Here is a 16,588-nt window from a genome sequence, read left to right on the forward strand (position 1 = left end):
GTACTCATGCGGCTCCTGTATTCCTTCACATAAACTGACCTTTTTCCAAGCACATCAACGGAAATTTGTCGCTCGGATGAAGGATTAGTGACATTGGGTTATGATTGTTCTTTTAGCTTTGCTTTTAATTTAGCCTGTCAAATTTAAATCTGTTAGTTCGTGATAAGAAAACTGCAAAGATAAAACAAAAACAGAATAGCTGTACATCTAAGAATGTATAATATACATACATGATGCTCTCGAGCCTTGTCGTTTATCCACTCTCCCCCATGTCGATGACGTCTATGGGTCATCTCGAACTTCTCCGCAATGTTCTGTTTTTTACGCTTCTCTTTTAGCTGTAAGTCCATCTAATTTTCCAGTAAGTATGAATTCAATAATTAAAAAAGTAGGAAGTTCACAATTCTAAGCCAACACGTACAATCATAGAAGCTCGCGATATAAACGATCTGGAGCCACTTGTATGATTGAATTTCACCTTGGATCGGGCATGCTTTCCTCTGTCGGACTTCGTCTACAAGGAAATAAACAAATCCAATTGTAATGCTAATCAAGTTGCTCAATCCACCAAAATGCCAAGTTGAACAGGTTTCTTTTTCATGCAAACAACATATTAAAGAAAGAAAACTATGTGTGGACTCATACATGTTCAGATAGGATTTAGGTATGGCATGAAGTGTATAGCCTTTAATCATTTTACTGATGGAAACAACATCCATAGCACCTAGCGATTTGTTTTAATTATTGTATTGAATCTTGTACAACTATTATAGTGTAGAAAACAAGACACAAAAGAACACATAAAACTAGATATTTTCCTTAAACTTGTCTTCCTTAAAAAAAAGAAAACAACGCACTTCAAATTCTAGTTGCTCAAAGAGAAGTTTAAATTTTTTTTTTTTGGTGACATTGTAACTCCGAAATTCTTTAAAAAGTATCACATGTTTATTGTGAATCATCATGCCATACGATATATGGGTAAGATGTTTAACATGGGCAATTATGAGCGGTGTAAAAAAAAGATGGGTTGCGTGAGACGTCGTTACCTTCCAGTCCTTGGTCTCCCACACATTATCAATCATGAACACCCAATCCTCTAGTTTACAGGGATATGGTGCATGATTTTTGGGGTCAGCTACCTTATTTTTCATGGCAAAATAGCGTTTGCACAAATTGCTCTTCCATTCCTTGTATAAATCCTGACACTTTAGGTCTATGGTTTCCCTAGCCTCCATATCATTCTTGTAGTCTCCAATGTCAAAAGTTTGCTGCAATTAGAAAAAAATAATTACAATATTTCTGCGACATATATGATTCAAATGAATAATGTGATAAATATTTGACTAAACATTAAATTAAATTACCCCAACTCTAACAACGATGGATTCTCTGATCCCAAAATCAATCGCTTTGCAACGAATGTCTCGAACAGGTGCATGATCTATTATTTGTTCCCCAAGGGCAGCCGCCACTGCAGTGGAATGATCCCCTACTAGTTTCCGAGCCACACGGTCAATTTCAACAGGTATAGGATGACCAAGTTCTTTCCTAACCTTGTCCATATTCTTCCCTCGAGTTGGGCCTCACGCACGCTTCTTGACCACAACTGAGGTTGGTGCTATTAAGACCATAATGTTATTTCACTATTTTTTTTTTTTGAAGGCAAAAAAATTTCATTAATTTTGAAATTGTTACAAGACTATAGGAGCAAGGAAACAACAACATGAAGAGTAAGAAGTAGTAACTAAATGAAAATGCAATATCATAATGACAAAATGGTTGGAATGAAAAAGTGACTCAGGTGATTTACCTTCTAAGTTTCTAACAAGAAAGATCTGGCAAAATATAAGCTAGAATTTATAAGATTCATTACCGAAAAGTCATAAAAATTTGCAAATATTTCTCACTCACTCCAGTGATTGTTATACCTGCGTTAGGAAGCAGGTGAGGCTGGGTAGACGAGGTGGGGAGCTGGGTTGGCTGGGTCGTCACCCCAGGCATACTTTGCACATGATCAACCAATGGCGTTAAAGCCTGTCCTTGTACAACATGAGTTTCTCCTATCGGAATACTCGTATCTGTCCAACATGGCTCTGAATCTCTTGAAATGTGAGCACCGTAGCAACCCTTCTTCTTTCTTGGAGCCCTACAAACCTAACATAATCCAAACAATGAATTGTTAGTTAGTACAAGTAAGCAACAACTGATGTGGATAGTATAGGGATAAAAATAAACAAAATTAACTTGCGATAAAACATGCAATATAAATTAAATTTTTTGAAGTGACTCTTTCTTAAAGAATAAAACCAACTATTCTACAGAAATTTGTAACCTTATTCCCCTGCAACCTAGAAGATACACCTCCTTCTTTAGAAGAACTCATTCCTTCCTCACCGTCGTCTTGTTCATAATCCCCATCATCATTTCCGCGACCCGTCTTGCTCTTTACCAGCTTGCTACTTTTCTTCTTGGTCGATGAATTCGAGCCAAATAGTCCATTTGCCAAGCTCTTTAATCCTAAAGATTCAAAAATTGCTGCGTTCTGCTCCATATTTTTATCTCTGATCTTCTCATAGGCTGTCTTCTTTTGGGACAAACACCTTGGCTGGACATACTTCCTACTGCGTTTGGTCATCTTTTGCAACTAAGAGTACCTGGTAGCACAAACCTTATATTATATAACACCACAAATAAGCCAAGATTTTATTGAAGTACTACAACTCAGTTTTTTTTATTGAGGGACTGGAATAAAATGCAACCTTTGAACTGCACTTATAATTTGCAGAAGAACATACAAGTAAAAGTGAACTACAAGTCATTACTTTTTCCCGTAAATCTTGAAAACCAGCATATATACTGAATGCAGTCCAATTAATCAAATAAATACTTAGCTAGAAAAAAACCCAACTATAAGCCATGTATTTTAGAAAAACTCTGAGTTAATAGCATTTCTATTCTACCAAATATAAAAAGTTAAAGGACAAAACAAATCCTATATATCACAGTCTATGTCAAGATCATTATCAAAATCGGGCTGTTTGTTAAGTTCATCCTCTTCGTCATCTACATACTCAGCCAACGTATCATCCCCGTCATTGTTGTCATCTATATGATCCTCCATCAGTTCATCATCACCAACAATCTCAGGATCCACATCGTCTTTGTTGTAAGAAATATTGGTATCTCCCGCACGGATTGGGATACCATTAGTGGGTTCATCCTGCTGAAATGCATTATTAGACACATCATCTTGCTCAGGCACATCCCATACTCCCCGATTACTCACCCGTTCAACAACTCTCCAATTTTTTCCTTTGCTAGTATCATTGACGTAAAATACTTGCCTCACTTGACTGGGTAGAACAAATGGATCATCTTTGTACCAAAGTCTACTAACATCGATGCTAGTAACACAGTCATCATTGTATATTCTACTCCTCTGACCAGTATTATACCACTCACATTCAAACAGAACAATTGTTCCCCCGTGTAGGTATCTCAATTCCCATATTTTGCACAAGTAACCATAAAAGTTAATATTCATCCCCTTATGGTTTCCTTCTACGACCAATCCACTATTCTGGCACCTTCGACGACTTTCACGATCCCTAGTGTGGAACCGGACACCATTGGAAATACATCCAGAATAAAGATCAATTATGGAACCTGGACCATTTGCTAAAGACCATAGTTCATCAGTAGCTTCCGATGACCCTTCAGATCGCAAATCATTCATCTACATGAAAACAAAAGTGTGTCAAGAAACTCTCAATTGAAGTTCATCTTTTTATGAAGCGTTTAAGAATTCATAATTGTTTAATATATCTTACCCGTCTTTTGAACCATTTTGCAAATTCCTGCCGTTGTATCTCACTTGGGTCTCTTCCTTGTTGAATTTGAACAATATTCTTGTACTCCCTACTCAAAGGAATGTGAAGTATAAATGACTTAAATGAGTAGAAAATAATTTTGTACACAGTTAGAGACACATAATCAAACCTAACCACATACTCTAAATATGGGTCCACCTCGGGGCTGTTGTACAACACAAACCAGTGAGCCAACTCTCGTTCTTTCTTGGATGGGCTGGGAGCCCTAGAAATTGGTGAGAAAAGACGAGAATTTTTCTTGAAAATCTCCATCCCTGAACCATGTTCGCCACCATCGTCATTACGTTCAGGTTTATCAACCCCTTTTTTTAAGTACATTGAGCAAAATGTGAGACACTCTTGAACAATGTAAGTTTCTGCGATTGAACCCTCTGGACGTGCATTGTTACTGACATATCCTTTTAGAGTCCCAAGAAACCTTCAACAAAGCAACAACAATGTCTAAGATTACGTATGTTACTTGCACTGGTGGCCAAATAATTTATAAAATGATGTTAATGGTTACCTTTCTATAGGATACATCCATCGATATTGCACCGGTCCACCAAGCATGGCCTCACGCGGCAAATGAATAGCAAGATGGACCATTACATCGAAGAAAGCTGGAGGAAAGATCCTCTCCAACTTGCAAAGTATTAGTACTATTTTTTCCTCCATTCTTTCCAGATCACTTCGCCTTAATGTCGTGGAACAAATTTCTTGAAAGAAACTACCCAACTCAAACAATGTCGTGCTAATCTCTCCATTCACAAAACCACGCATCCCAATTGGAAGAATACGCTGAAGAAGCACATGGCAGTCATGGCTTTTCATACCCGATAACTTGTTACCTTTCTTTGATGTCACACACCTCGAAATGTTCGCTGCATAACCATCAGGGTAACTAATTGACTTCAAGAATTCACAAAAAGCATCAATTTGTTGTGGACCCAATGTGTAAATAGCACGAGGCTTCAAAAAGGATCCATTTTCATTCATCTGGAGATCCAATTCAGACCTTATACCCATTTTTTTCAGATCATCACGCGCTTTGTATGTGTCCTTGTTCTTACCCTCTATGGCCAACATCGTCCCATATAAACTTTCGCATATATTTTTCTCAATGTGCATGACGTCAAGGTTGTGTCGGAGCTTCAAGTTCTTCCAGTAAAGCAGCTCCCACAAAATGCTTTTCTTTGTCCAATTCAATTCTTCAGAGTTACGCGGTCTTTTCTTTGTTGTAGAATCCTTCCCAAACTTGACTTGTCGAACCTTATCCAACTGAGCCAATACCTTATACACTGGCAAGTCTAAGGATTTCAAGTCATGCTCAGGCAACCCATTAAATTTCTTGTCCTTCCTCCATCGATGGTTCTTTGGCAAGTACGCTCGATGACCCACCCAACCGAGCTTATCTATCAAACACCGCGATATCGGACTATCATTGCAAGTGGGACAAGCCAAATAACCTTTTGTTCTCCACCCGGACATGTCACCATAAGCAGGAAAGTCATGTATGGTCCACATTACAGCAGCATGCATTTGAAAGGTCTGTTCAGTAAAGGCATCGTAAGTCATAACGCCATTCTCCCATAACTCCTTTAACTCGTCAACCAAGGGCCTTAAGTACACATCAATATTAGTACCTGGTTGATTGGGTCCAGGAATTAGTAAGGACATCATGAAAAATGGCTCTTTCATGCATTTCCACGGAGGCAAGTTGTAGGGTATTAGTATGACAGGCCACATACTATAGGAAGTACTCATATTCCCAAAAGGGTTGAAACCATCAGTAGCCAAGCCCAATCTAACATTACGGATCTCCTTGGCAAACTCTGGATACTGCTGATCAAAGTTCTTCCATTCTTCAGAATCAGCCGGATGTCTCATTTGTCCATCATCGACGCGCTTATCACTATACCAGCGCATGTATTCGGCCGTCTTCCTTGACATATACAATCTTCGCAACCTAGGCGCCAACGGAAAATAACGCAATATTTTGTGAGGGATCTTCTTACCCTTTCCATCATTGACCTTGTATCTTGGCTCTTCACAACTCGGACATTTCTCCAAGTGAGCATTCTCCTTCCAAAATAGAGCACAATCATTTTTGCAAGTGTCAATGAGCTCATACCCCAAGCCCAAGTCATGCAATAACTTTTTGCACTCATAAATTGACCCCGGAACCACATTCCCCTTTGGCAAGATCCGCCGTTGTATCTTCAGAATACCTTCAACAGTCTTATTGGTCAACCTATTATCTACCTTCAACTTGAACAACTCAATGACAAACGATAGTAGAGTTTCTGATTTTTCGCATCCTGGATACAAGGGGCGCTGGGAAGACTCCAACAGTTTCTCAAAGCTACAAATATCCTCACTCTCTAGGGTATCACCCATATAAGTCCCCTTCTGATGGTCCTCTAGCAATGCATCAAATTCATCCCGATACTCTTCGGATTCATCGCCATCCTCATCCAGCTCATCAGGTTGTGGAAGTTCCCCATGTTGTAACCAAGTGGTGTAAGATTGCTTAATCCCGTTTACGAGCAGATGAGTTTCTACATTGCTATACTCTTGCTTGTAGAAGTTGCAGCACTTGATACATGGGCACTTGATTTTTGTTGCCTCACCCGAATGTGTCTTTGCAAATTCAATAAACGAGCTCACCCCGTCTATATATGGCTGACTGAATCTATCAGGAAGTGACATCCAACTTCTATCCATATCTATTTACATGCAGTTTTAATATCAACATATCAAGTGTAATATATAACCATGATATTTTCTGAGATACTTAATTTTGGGAATTTTCAAAGGTTATAACCACAAATACTTATGACACTTCTCATGCTTGTCATGAGTTCTTGGGCTAAGTAACACTAAGAAGCTTTTGGCTTTTGGCTTTTGGGCTTCTTTTTTTCTCTTTATGCATATTGTTTCTGAGTTTGTTCATTTTGCGACAAACTCGGAAACAAAATGTCTGCCAGTGTTTCTAGGAAAACCCAACTAATACAAAAAATTACTAAGGCGGCATTTACTCTCAGGTATGTATCTTTCGAAAATTTTGGAAATCGGTAAGTTTCAAGAGGAATTCAATTAGGACTAATCTAATAAATCTTGTATGCTCCATCTGGTGTGAATCTTCTGAAATTTGGAAATTGGTAGGTTTCAAGTGGAACTCAATTAGGACTAATTTAAATCTGGTATGCCCCCCGGTATGAATGTTCTAAAATTTTGGAAATTGGTAGGTTTCAAGCAGAACTCATTTATGACTAATTTAAATCTTGTATACCCATCTGGTACGACTATTTTCTTATTAATACATGGATGTATGTCCTCTTCATTCATTACGACCGGAGAGCAGACTAAAGCATGATAATGTTTCTTATGAATGTCTTCTGGGGATCATGCGAACAACAATATTTGGCTCTGTTTTTCTTTTCCCTTCTGAATTTAAGTTGTATCCGCCCGAGTTCACAGGCCTTGTTTTGATTGTTATTTCTAGCAGTGCAACATCGATTTAGTTGGAGAGATGCATATGCATTTTCTACTATTTTTTTCATTCCTTTAATAGTGTAAAAGATTAATGTCTTGTATGATGTTGATTCAGGATATTTGTTGGGGATACATCTGAAGTTTGCGAAGTTTTGCTGAGAAGCAGCTTATAGTCCAAACACAACGGTTGGAATCCACAAGTCAGGATGAAATATTTACACACGATGAAGATAATACAATAATCAGTTATCCTATTGCCTTGGGGAGCAGATATTCTGCCTTGAACACACACGTATATATTCTGCCTTTAACACAACACAAAAATAACACATTACACACACACATATACACGTATATACTTCTGTAGTTATGATTGATTGGGCGGAATCAATCTCCAATTGAACTAGGGAGAGAGAATTTCTATGCAAATAAACATGTATATATCCACAGGTCGATATTCAAACACAGAAAAATAGGAGAAAATTTTACCTTGATTGACTGCTTCTCGCAAGAGCCCTAGAAGAAACCTCTGAAAATTGACAGAAAAAAGATAAAAGACGTGGGAAAGAAAAAGAATCGATGATAACGAGGGAAGTAAGAGCCGAGAGAAGAGGAGAAAATTTTACCTTGATTGACTGCTTCTCTCAAGAGTCCTAGAAGAAACCTCTGGACAGAAAAAGATAGAAGGCGTAGGAAAGAAAAAGAATCGATGATAACGAGGGAAGTATGAGCCGAGAGAAGAGGACATCGTGGGTTGAGTAGGGAACCAATGGAAAAATATGAGCGCCCAAGTTTAGCGCCTTTTCTTTTCTGTAGTGTTTTTATTTTTCCCTCTTCACAGAAAATCGGTGCAAGGAAGGGGATCGGAGGTACTGTTGTCGAGAGAAAAAAGGGGAGGTACTGTTCGGATCTTGGACGTGGGTAAGTGTGGGTTTGGTTGGGTTTTGGGTTTAGATTTTGGTGAAATCAGGTTTTAGGATTGGGTTTGAGCTAGAATGTCCACATTACCCTTCCTTTGGTGTCAAAACCACATTTGGGGTTAGGTGTTATGTTTTTCCATCCATGGATTTTACGGGAGTGAGCAATTAGATGGCCGGAGTGGCTAACAGTTTAGTAGTTGGAGGGGGAAGTAGGTTCAATTGATAGTTGGAGGGGAAAGTAACTAAAAATTGAATAGTTGTAGGGGCAAGGAGATATTTAACCCTAACAAAATAAAAAAACTATACTACTTAGAAAAAAAGACAAAATAAAAAACTTTACCAAACCCATGCCGTCTCGTATCTCGTATATATAAACGTATCACATATACAATTTCTATGCCCTTTGGTTGCATATTTTATTTTATTTTTTTGAATATTAAAAGTTTGGACCAGTTTACTCCCAACACAATTAATTTCAGAGTGCTGAAGTAAACGACCCGGCAACCTCTAGAGGGCGAAGGTTGGGAATATTTGACCTTCATGAAATTCGAACTTGTGGCCTCTTAATCAGCTAGTTACTATATTTTAGTAATGGTCGATCTGAACTATAAGAATTTCACGTCTCACTTATTTCGTCATTATCACAATAATCGAATATCATTGGATATCGGCGACCGCCTGATTATACCACATTTGATGCATCCTGATACATTAAAGTATTGGATTGCAATATCCGATCCCATCTAAGTGTTTCCCACACACACCCCCCCCCCCCCCCCCCCCCATCGGAACCGTTCATCTTTTATATATTAGGGAGTACATCAGTCATACCAAAAACGAAGTTAATCAGGTATCGCTATACACTTGATCGGACAGAAAACTCATTTTGTTAATAAAATTGTGTCTTGATAAAGAAGTTTTCTAAACCCAATCAAGACAAATTTTTACGAGAATGATATAATCAACAAGGAAAATAAAAGCAACGGTCTGGATCATCGTATTTGTGTCGCAGTCGAATAGCTACTGTATGTTCAAATACAACATAAGACTTAGTTTGTTAAGAATTACATTGAACGTATTGAAGTTAAAAAGTCATTTCCAACTTAAATTTTTCAGTGGTCAATCTTAACAGTTAAGATTTCATGTCTCACTAATTCCATAGTTGTCACCAAAATCGAAGATCATCGGATATCGAGGACCGCCTGATCGGACAACATTTGATTCATTCCGAGGCATTAAAGTATTAAATTGCAAGACCTAACCCCCTCCAAAGTCTTTATTTTTCGATCCGAACCGTTTATCTTATACATATTATGAAGTTCATCATTTGTACCAAGAATGAAGTTGATCGGGTATCGCTACACATTTGATCGGATGGTAACTATCATCCAAAAAAACAAATTGCGTCCCAATAAAAGAGCTTTCTGAACCAGGTTGAGCCAAATTTTTATAATAATAATTTAATCAATAAGCACAACAAAATCAATGGCCTCGATTGTTAAAATAGTTTCGTCTTATTGAGATCCACTAAATAATCATATCAAACATTATTAAAAAATGCATAACATATAGGAGTAATATTATTAGATATTGCTTAACATGTAAGAGGAAGAATAGAGGAGTAACGAGGTGGGAGAGATAGCGGATCAAAAAAAATAAAAAAAACAAGGTGGGAGAGATAAACAAAGAGGCGAGAGAGTAGGAAATCATGGAAAACTGGGAATAAAACGAAAATAAATTAGAGCGCGGAATTAAACTGCCTAAAATTTTACGATAAATCTATCCACACATACAATCTGTGCACAGATTTTGTTATGGGGCCCACCACGAGTCCCACACAAACGATCCGAGCCGTTCATTAAATGTAAAATATTTTTTCAAGGGTTCCCGTAAAAAATTAGCTCAATCCAATACCTACAGATGCTTGATTAATCATCTAACTTTTCATTACCCAAAAATCTGAATGAAAATTTAGATGATTGGATCGAGCACTTATGGGTATTAGATTAAGCTGATTTTTTACAGGAACCCTTGAAAAACTATTTTACATTTAATAAATGGCTTGGATCATTTGTGTGGGACCCATGGTGGGTCCCACAATAAAATCTGTGCATAGATGTATGTGTAGTTAGCAGGGTTCAGAATTTTATACTTTTCTGTGTCAGTTCCAATTTCATTTGCTTAGTAGGGCCATAATGGATCAAAATCCAACAATTCAACCTGAATTCAACCTGTTTAATTGGAGCCATTTGGGCCGGCTAAATTTTTGTTTGAATATTTATTACTTTTCAAAAATTTTTGTTAGATTGGTATTGGATTTATTCTATGATTTAATTATTCATCTCGATTAGAGGAGTCTAAAAATAAAAATTCACAACCAAAAGTAAATAAAAAAACATATTAAAGATGGAGAAAATTTGAAACAATTGTCTTTTTTGTGTTTAGTGTTGCCTTCTCTGAATTTTTTCAACTTCGATTTATGTTCTTATACTTTTCTGATTGATCTCGCAGAGGCGAATACTTGTTCCAATTTTTTTTTTAATAAAAAGCTAAAGAAAATATCCCTAAAATTAAATAATTCCGATTGCATTTCAATTTTATTTAAGGTTTTTTTTGATAGGCAACAAAATTTTATTAGAACTCGACAAAAGGTACATCGAGAGGAGACCAATTACGGACCACAAAGGATGAGGTACCAAAATAGGCCTACAAAAGAAAGAAAAGGAAAGGAGAAAAAATTGCAATCAATAGATATTGAATGAGCCTGGGAGTAAGAGGCCCAAGATTCAGCACTTCAATCCATTTGAACATTCAATACCAGCAGCACGATATATCAATTTCATTATAGTTTTAAGACGTCCTAGAGAGAAAAATCAGTATCATCAAACAATTGTAAAAATATTTGCTTTAAAATAATGGACGCCCACTATAATCGTATTGATATATCGTCCACTTATTGGACAACTACAAAAAATGTCACGTAACTAAGATAAATGTTTTATTTGTTTCAAGACAAAAAAGGAAAAATAACACATACCCAATGTTGAATTTTTTTTGCCAATCGGTAGGAGAGATTATTACATCATGAATAAAATATAAAGTACAAACCACGAGACACTACATCAAGTCTACGAGATAATCAAGTCCAACAACCCAACTCAACTACAAGTCCTAAGGGGAGAAATAACCCCAGCAAATACAAAAAAAGAAAATGAAAAAAGAATACCCTCACAATGAAAAGACTCGAACTCCTAACCTTTTGGTAAAATAAAAGTGTCCTAGCCAATTAAGCTAGCCCCAATGTTTTTCAATATTGAGTTAACTTTTGGTAAAATATCCAAAAAAGAAAAGATAAATCTTTCCCTCGATGGGAGGATAGATTGGTCTAGTGTTTTCCCTACTCCAATAGCTGACTTGAAAAAGATAAATTTTTAGAGGTGGGGGAGAGAAAATTTAGAAACACTAAATTTCGAAACAAAGGCTTCTATTAATAGTTAATTTACAAAAAAAAACACATTAACCACAATTAACCTATGTTGGAAAATGTGTGCCAATAAACTACCTTTTCCCAACGTAAAATGCTTGTTGCCATAAGGTTTTACTTATAGCTACGCATATTGCGTCGCCAAAAGTACGATAGTGTTGGCAAATATTTCCCTCATTCTATCTAAAGGGCATCCAATCCAAATCCAATTGTTTTGCCTACGACAGTATCTACGTCGCGAAAAGTAATTAAAATTTTCAATAAGTTTGCCGATGCTTTTGATTTTTCGTAGCCAAAAGCATGCTTTTGCCAACTACTAATGCCTTGCGTAGGCAAATTTAGTTGCTAAAAGTGCATTTTCTTGTAGTGATTCTTGGCCGGTCCCAAATTTTACATAGGGTTCCATGCAAACCCTTTTTTAAAATTCTATCCCATCTACACCCTTTTTAAAGATGCTTTTACTATTTCGCCCCTATCACTTTTCATATCTCAAGAATTCACACCTCCGAGAATTCACACCCCCTCAGAATTCACACCCCCAAGAATTCACACCTCCCAGAATTCACACCTTCAAGAACTCACACCTCCGAGAATTCACACACCTCCAAGAATTTACACCTCTCAGAATTCACAACTCCGAGAATTCACACCCCCAGAATTCACACCCCTCCGAGAATTTACACCTCTCAGAATTCACACCCCCAATAATTCACACATCCGAGAATTCATACCCTCCAGAATTCACACCTCTCAGAATTCACACCCCCAATAATTCACACCTCCGAGAATTCACACCCCCCAGAATTCACACCCCTCCGAGAATTCACACCCTCAAGAATTCATACATCCCAGAATTCACACCCCCAAAAATTCACACATTTCAGAATTCACATATCTTTGTAAAATTCACACCTTTACGGAATTCAAACCCCTAAAATTCACATATTTTTTTGCAGAATTCACGCCCCATCTGCATTATTCGCACCCGAGAATTCATACCTCTCAGAATTTACACCCATTCGCAAGAATTCGCATTCTTTTGCAGAATTCACACTCCCAAAAATTCACACCCATTCGCACTATTCACACTCCCGGAATTCGCTTATTTAAAAAAAGACACAATTCACACTTAAATAAATAATTCACATGTTCGTAAAAGACACAATTCACACCTTAAAAAAGACAAAATTAGCATCTCATCTATACTTTTCACATCCTCGAAAAATGAGATATCAATTGAGAGACTCGTGATCTTTACAGAACAAATCAATTGAATCCCAATCATGCAAAAATTGAACAAATCAATTCACACCAAGTGAAGTACAACAATCTACTGTATAACAATACAAGAACGAAACGATTACTAGAGAAATCAATTGAGTGACTCATGATCATTACTGCAACGATCTCGAACGTATCGACGAGCGTAGCTGCAAAATAAAATTAAAAAAACATAACATTAATCACAATCAGATTAATTAAGAAAAAGAAACAAATAAACGTATATATTTATATCTATTTACAAATAAGAACTTACCGAGGTGGATTTCTCCGAATGATCCGCTACCGATCTTTTGCTCGAGCTTGTGTTTGCCGCCGACGATCCCGGCAAATACAAGTTTTCTGTTGCCGGATTTTCCATTACGAGTTCATCAACCAGATCTACGAACACGTGGTCAGTTCCTAATGCACAGATCGAGTTTTCAGTTGATTATTAAGATGTTTCCACAGAAATAATAGCTCACTGTAAACAGTGGTGTTCGAAATCGAGGAGAGGGACGAGAACGGCGTCGTTAGTGAAATGAGACGATTGGCGGCGGCGGGGAAGAGGGGGGGCGGTGGTTGCAGTTTCCGATGGGGAGTTGTTCGGAGGGTTGGATCGGATTATGTCGCCATATTACGGGAGAGGTGGATGCGTATTATGACGACGAGAGTCCCAGCGAGAGGGATATTTTTGGTAGTTTACCTAGAACAGGGGTTAGGCGGAATAGTGTTGACAAGAGGTGGGCTCGGACGGGAAGCGGGTGACGAAAAGGGCCCGGCCAGTAAGGTTAATGGCGTTGGATTTGAAATCATTCCGTAGAGGATCAGAGAGAGAGAGAGAACTTGGTAAGGTTAATGGCGTTGGATTTCAGTGGGTTGGAGAATTTCGTTGGCGGCCGGAGTCCGGACTGATCTCACCAGAGGAGTGCTTCGGGGCGCGTCGATTTCGGCAAAGGGTTGGTTGCCAAAGGTGGAGCCGGCGGTGGTGGTTGACAATGGTGGTGGTGCCGTGGTGGTCCTTTGTTCCTCCTCCTCTCTCTTCATTCCAGTTTTAGGTGGGTGTGGTCGTGAGGTTTGAATATATGCCTCTCTTTTTTCTCTTTTGTATATAAGCCCCTTTTAATTTTTAAGTTTAGGGGTAACTTAGTCTTTTCATTTATTTCCGTCCAAATTTTTAAGGGAAATGAGTAGAGGGGGTGGAGTTGATGGAAAATGAAAGTTGACGGGGTGAGGTTGAGGAGTTTTAAACGTGAAGGGGTCATGTTTACAAAATGTGATAGTTGAAGTGGTGTCCTTGGAAATAACCCAAAACTTTTTAAATATATATCTTACTTAAATGTTTTTTTTTTTTGGTTGCCCCAGCCCGGGGGTTTGCCCAAGACCGAGGGCTTGTGGAGCTTACCCCGAAGCTAGCCTTGGTTAGAGTGGTCTTGGTTTCACAGCTAACCTCCCAAATTGGACGGATCATCCAACGTGTTTCAACATCATTCTATAGCTCCAGCCCCTTACAAACAGAGATCAGGGCAATCCAACTTACTATTAAATGGTCATTGCGTAATAATCTCGACGTTACATATATTTGGATTGATATTGTTTATGTAACGCCCCGATTTTCGGGAATAAAATTGAAGGCATTAAATATTAATTTTTGAAAATTATTTAAATTAAATTCAAAATCTAAAACGGATAATTCATCCTAAAGATTCATCTATTACAAACCATTGTAGAAATACTGAAATTAGTCTTTGTAGTAATGAACTAAACAAAATAATTGAGCCGTCTTCTAGGTTTGATACGGATCCCAAGCATATTCTGGCTCGACTCTCACCTCTGGATTCTCCTCTGCATAAAACTGCTCACCTTTGGGATTCTGTGTCTCTTCCTGATTTTCTGCAAAATCTGGCACGGAAGCCAGGCAATCCGTACCTGAGTGATAGAGTTCACCCCGTAGTATAATCCAACCCAACTACCCTCCTTACTTTAAAGATAGCAAGCAACATGATAATAATAATGCGAAAAGCAAAATAAGGATTTACAAATACCAATTTATTACTATCCATTATTCTAATGTGAAATCTAAGATCTCTCTGCGAGATCTTTCCTCCCCCAACCGCTAGCCATGCTCGGTCCCATGAGGTCACTTCCCTTTGCTGTCGTAGGTACACCTAAGTTATATACCGAGTGTGCACCCCAATAACTACAACAAGGGGAAAGCTTGTCATGCCTGAATCACAGCTAGGGTTCGCCTATCTTACATACCACTTCACAAATTCCTTCACAATCATCACTAGACTCCCGCTAGTCTATCAATTCATCACTGAACTCCCGCCAGTTTCAATCACATCACAAATCTCATCACATCTCAAAATCAACGCCTGCAGGCAATCTAAAAACAAAACTTTCCAATTCATCCATTACCTAACATCGACTAGATGAATTCTATTCGCATACCACCTCATGTCTCTAGGGTCCAATCTAGCATTCAAATCAAGCATCGGTGCAATATACAATTAAAATGAATAATAATTAAAATAATTAGTAAACAATGCAATCACACAACCTTTTATGAATGGGCCGTTGCCCTTAATCTCGTATGGCCAAGATGATAAATAAGTAAGAACTTTTTAAAAGAATTAAAAAATATTTTTCTAAGCTCCTATTAATTATTTCTAAGTAATTAGATTAATTAAAAATTAATTAAATACATTAATTAGGTAAAAATATTAGAATAATTAACATGACCTTAATCAGGGTCCTAGAGGTCCTATGCAACCAATTGAGTGTCAAAAGTTAGGTTTGGAGGGTCGCAGAATTATTTTAAATAAAGACGTTAAATAAAGTGGCCGAAAGTGAGGTAAATAGATAATAAATAATTTATAAATTAAAATATATTGAGATTAAGAAAATTTCATCTTTGGAAGGTAAGGAGTCTAAATAAAATTACTCGGGTATTAATAATATGGTTTATAAGATCGTACGGTAATTTTTATTGGAAATACTAATAAAATAACAATAAATAGAAAATTAAATAAAATAATAATAAATTAACAAGATATCATCTTTGAGATGCAAGGAGTCTAGGAAAAAATAATTTGGGTGTTAAAACGTTGTTTGGAAGGTCGCAAAGATTTTTCGTTTGTAAACTTTGATAGATAACTAATAAATAATTTAATAAATAGATAATTAAATAAAAAAAATATGATCTTAACAAGTTATGATTTTTGAGATGTGAAAAGTCTAGAAAAAATAGTCCGGGTGTCAAAAACGTTGTTCGGGATGTCAAAATGTCGTTTCAAACCAAAACTGTCCAAACTGCGAGGTTGGACCAGTCAACCTTGCGGTGGAGCAGTCCACCGCAACCTTGGCTCTGGTTCTTGCGGCCCGAACCTTGCGGCAACAAAGTTGAAGGCAGAAAACGTTTTTTTATTGTTTTGGCTCGATTTTCGATGCATGGGACCATAAGGGCTGGTTACGCATAAAAACACTTAATAAACGTAGATGAGTGTTTGGAATGGATTATAATACCTTGAATCTGATCGAATTGATTTAAAAAC

At 37.5% G+C, this 16,588-nt stretch overlaps 1 protein-coding gene across 1 annotated transcript; it reads right to left on the reverse strand.

Moving 5' to 3' along the window:
- Positions 1 to 307: 307 nt before the first annotated feature.
- LOC131312109 (uncharacterized) lies at positions 308 to 8,172 on the reverse strand. Its single transcript, XM_058339856.1, has 8 exons — positions 7,994 to 8,172; positions 4,396 to 6,598; positions 4,012 to 4,308; positions 3,831 to 3,918; positions 2,333 to 3,736; positions 1,929 to 2,154; positions 422 to 514; positions 308 to 338 (listed from the first exon to the last, which is right to left on the reverse strand). The coding sequence occupies exons 2-5, from the start codon at positions 6,594 to 6,596 to the stop codon at positions 2,993 to 2,995; spliced, it is 3,330 nt and encodes a 1,109-aa protein (XP_058195839.1). The 5' UTR covers positions 6,597 to 6,598; positions 7,994 to 8,172; the 3' UTR covers positions 308 to 338; positions 422 to 514; positions 1,929 to 2,154; positions 2,333 to 2,992.
- Positions 8,173 to 16,588: the final 8,416 nt, after the last annotated feature.

The sequence above is a fragment of the Rhododendron vialii genome, chromosome 2a, assembly GCF_030253575.1.
Source record: "Rhododendron vialii isolate Sample 1 chromosome 2a, ASM3025357v1".
NCBI lineage: Eukaryota > Viridiplantae > Streptophyta > Magnoliopsida > Ericales > Ericaceae > Rhododendron > Rhododendron vialii.

Coding starts and splice junctions, on each gene's coding strand:
- LOC131312109 (XM_058339856.1), bottom strand. CDS start 6,596: ATGGATAGAAGTTGGATGTCACTTCCTGATAGATTCAGTCAGCCATAT. Junction 4,309..4,395: donor TGGATGTATCCTATAGAAAG/GTAACCATTAAC, acceptor GCTTTGTTGAAG/GTTTCTTGGGACTCTAAAAG. Junction 3,919..4,011: donor GAGGTGGACCCATATTTAGA/GTATGTGGTTAG, acceptor TCCTTTGAGTAG/GGAGTACAAGAATATTGTTC.